General features: G+C 72.8%; 1 protein-coding gene across 1 annotated transcript in view; it reads right to left on the bottom strand.

The window, feature by feature from the left end:
- AJM1 (apical junction component 1 homolog) overlaps positions 1-1,913 on the bottom strand; it is a 3,131-nt gene that overhangs the window by 582 nt on the left and 636 nt on the right. The window contains exon 2 of the mRNA XM_023725810.1: positions 3-1,911. Within this exon, the coding sequence (XP_023581578.1) occupies positions 3-1,911 (1,909 nt within the window). The remainder of the gene's footprint in view (positions 1-2; positions 1,912-1,913) is intronic.

The following is a 1,913-nucleotide window of genomic DNA, read 5'->3' as shown; positions in this document are numbered from 1 at the left end:
GGCCCACCGCTACGGACACGCTGAGCAGGAAGCACTCGGCAGGCTCGTAGAGGCGCCCGGCGGCCGCCAGCTCGCGCGCGTAGCTGCCCAGGGGCGCCGCGTGCGTGGCCAGCTCGCGCAGGGATAAGTAGGTGGGCGACAGCAGCAGCCCCTCGAGGCCGAAGCGCAGGAAGTTGTCGGCCGAGCCGGGGCTCGGGAAGCCCAGGAAGAGCACGCCGCGGCCGCGCGATAGGAAGCCGACGCGCGCGATGCGGGAGAAGGCCCGATGCACTGGGCCGCTGTCGCGGCAGAATTGCAGCACGTGGCGGCACACGCTGCCTACGCGGCCATACACGCAGCGCGCCTTGTGCGCGTCCCAGTCCTCGCGGCGGCACAGGCGCGAGCAGTAGTAGGTGTAGCAGCTGTGGCACGACTTGAAGTAGAGGCAGGCGTTAAACATGGTCTCGGTGCGCCGGCAGCGCGCGTTCGAGCAGGTCATCAGGTCGTCTTCGTCGGCGCCGGGTTCCGGCGACCCGTCGGCCGCTTCCCCCGAGCCCGCCGGCTCCTCGGCGCTCCCGGCGGAGGCGGGAGGTGAGCGCGGCGGCGCCAGAGTAGGGGCACCGGGGCCAGCGGGCCGCAGGTCCAGCAGGCGGCGCAGCTGGCGGCCCGGGCTGTCTGCCGCGCGCTCGGCGGCTGGGCCCGCTGGGGGCCTCGAGTCGATGACCAGATCTGTAATGAGCTCGTCCAGCTGCTCCAGGCTGCGCTGGCGACCTGAGGCAGCGCAGTCGGCGGCCGGGGGCGGCGGAGGCCGCTGGCGGCCCACAGGCACTTCCCAGGCCCTGGCAGACGGGCGCTCCGCGAGGCGAAGGTCGTTGTCGGTGATGGTGATCTCCGGAGTGACGTACCAGGCGCGGCCCAGGCCCTCGCCGGCGCGACCTTTCTCGGACAGCGACGTCTCGGACAGCGATAGCGCCGCGTAACGCCGGGGCGAGGTCGACAGGTTCACCACGACTGGCGGGCGCCGGCCTTCGGGGGATGCGCCTCGTGGCTCGCGCGCCTCGCGCCCCAGCAGGTTCTCATAGCTGCGGCCCCGGCCCAGGGGGTCGTCCCGGCGCGGCCCAGGCACCAGAATGTTGTCCCAGGAGCGTGAGTAGTGGCGGCTGTCAATGGCCAGCCGCGGTGGGCTGGTACCCGTGCCGCCATGCCACGAGGCCAGCAGCGGCCGGGGGTCAGGGGGTGGCGCCACCTGCAGGGTGCTGTAAGGCCGCGGGCCCCAGTTGCCCCAGGCTGGGCTGCTGCGCGGGTAAGGGTAAGTCCGAGCCAGGGCGTCGCGTTCACGGTACCGTCCCCAGTCCTCCGTGTGGAAGGGACGCGCGGCTGGGTGGGCCCGGAGCTCTTCAGGGACATAGCGAGGGCCGCAGGGCGGGCCGTAGGCGCGGGTCGCCTCGCTGTAGTAGGAGCGAGAGGGCGGCTCCTCGATCGGGAAGGTCCGGACTTCCCCCGCATAGTAGCCGCTCCTGTGCCGAGGGCTGGGCCCATGGGGCTCCTCAGACGCGTAGGGCCTGGGGCAGTAGCCGTCGAAGGGAGGGCCTGGGCTGACCCTAAAGCCGCCAGGGTAGCCCTCTGGCTCCTCGGTGTAGAAGAATTGGGTGGGGCCCGGCGGAGTGGCGAAGGGCAGGCTGCGGCGCTCGGCGTAGTCCCGGGGCCCAGGCAGGGGTCCATCGCAGTACAGCGCCCGGGGATCCGCACAGTACGAGTCACTGGGGGTGGGCGTGCGGGACAGCGCCACGTGCCGAGGCCCTGGTACCGTGAGGCCGTGCAGCTGCGGGGCGCTGCGGACCCAGGGTGCAGCGTCGACGGGCCCGGAGGACCGCGGACCCCGGGCAGCGTGCTGCAGGACCGCGTCGTCCGGCTTGATGTCTAGGCGGCAGCGG

Source organism: Trichechus manatus, unplaced genomic scaffold, assembly GCF_000243295.1.
Source record: "Trichechus manatus latirostris isolate Lorelei unplaced genomic scaffold, TriManLat1.0 scaffold00420, whole genome shotgun sequence".
Classification (NCBI taxonomy): domain Eukaryota; kingdom Metazoa; phylum Chordata; class Mammalia; order Sirenia; family Trichechidae; genus Trichechus; species Trichechus manatus.
Note: the sequence above shows the minus strand (reverse complement) of the source record. Positions and strands in the feature narration are given on the sequence as shown.